Source organism: Sinocyclocheilus anshuiensis, unplaced genomic scaffold (assembly GCF_001515605.1).
Source record: "Sinocyclocheilus anshuiensis isolate Anshui unplaced genomic scaffold, SAMN03320099.WGS_v1.1 scaffold877, whole genome shotgun sequence".
NCBI lineage: Eukaryota > Metazoa > Chordata > Actinopteri > Cypriniformes > Cyprinidae > Sinocyclocheilus > Sinocyclocheilus anshuiensis.
This window is the reverse complement of record NW_015557181.1, coordinates 1,692,769-1,693,233: the sequence shown is the minus strand read 5'-3', so window position 1 is coordinate 1,693,233 and position 465 is coordinate 1,692,769. Positions and strand designations below refer to the sequence as shown.

The window sequence follows — 465 nt, the reverse complement described above, 5'->3', positions numbered from 1 at the left end:
CCTTGCAGTTTTATGAAGGATATGGTCAGACTGAATGCACCGCCGGCAGCACAACTACACTACCAGGAGACTGGACTGCTGGTAACATATACACACACACTGATGCATGTGCAATTATTAACATACTTGCATGTTTATGTTGACTGTTTTATGGTGTCGTTGCAGGTCATGTTGGAGCTCCTCTGCCCTGTAATGACATCAAACTAGTGGATGTGGGAGAGATGAACTATTATGCCACTAAAGGCGAGGGAGAGGTGTGTGTGTTTGTGTTGTTTTAATATAAATGAGATACTATTGTAGTGATTTTATGTAGTCATATTATTATACGTTATTATACGTTCAGACCATTAATGTATCGTTTAAGATTGTCATTTTTATTTATATAATATATATAATATATAATATATAAATTTTAAAATAGATGTTATCTTTATTAACAAACCGTATATTTGAAGTCTACACAAG

At 34.2% G+C, this 465-nt stretch overlaps 1 protein-coding gene across 1 annotated transcript in view; it reads left to right on the top strand.

Moving 5' to 3' along the window:
* LOC107678619 (long-chain-fatty-acid--CoA ligase 1-like) overlaps positions 1-465 on the top strand; it is a 17,510-nt gene that overhangs the window by 12,180 nt on the left and 4,865 nt on the right. Inside the window, exon 14 of the mRNA XM_016473963.1 lies at positions 166-254. Within this exon, the coding sequence (XP_016329449.1) occupies positions 166-254 (89 nt within the window). The remainder of the gene's footprint in view (positions 1-165; positions 255-465) is intronic.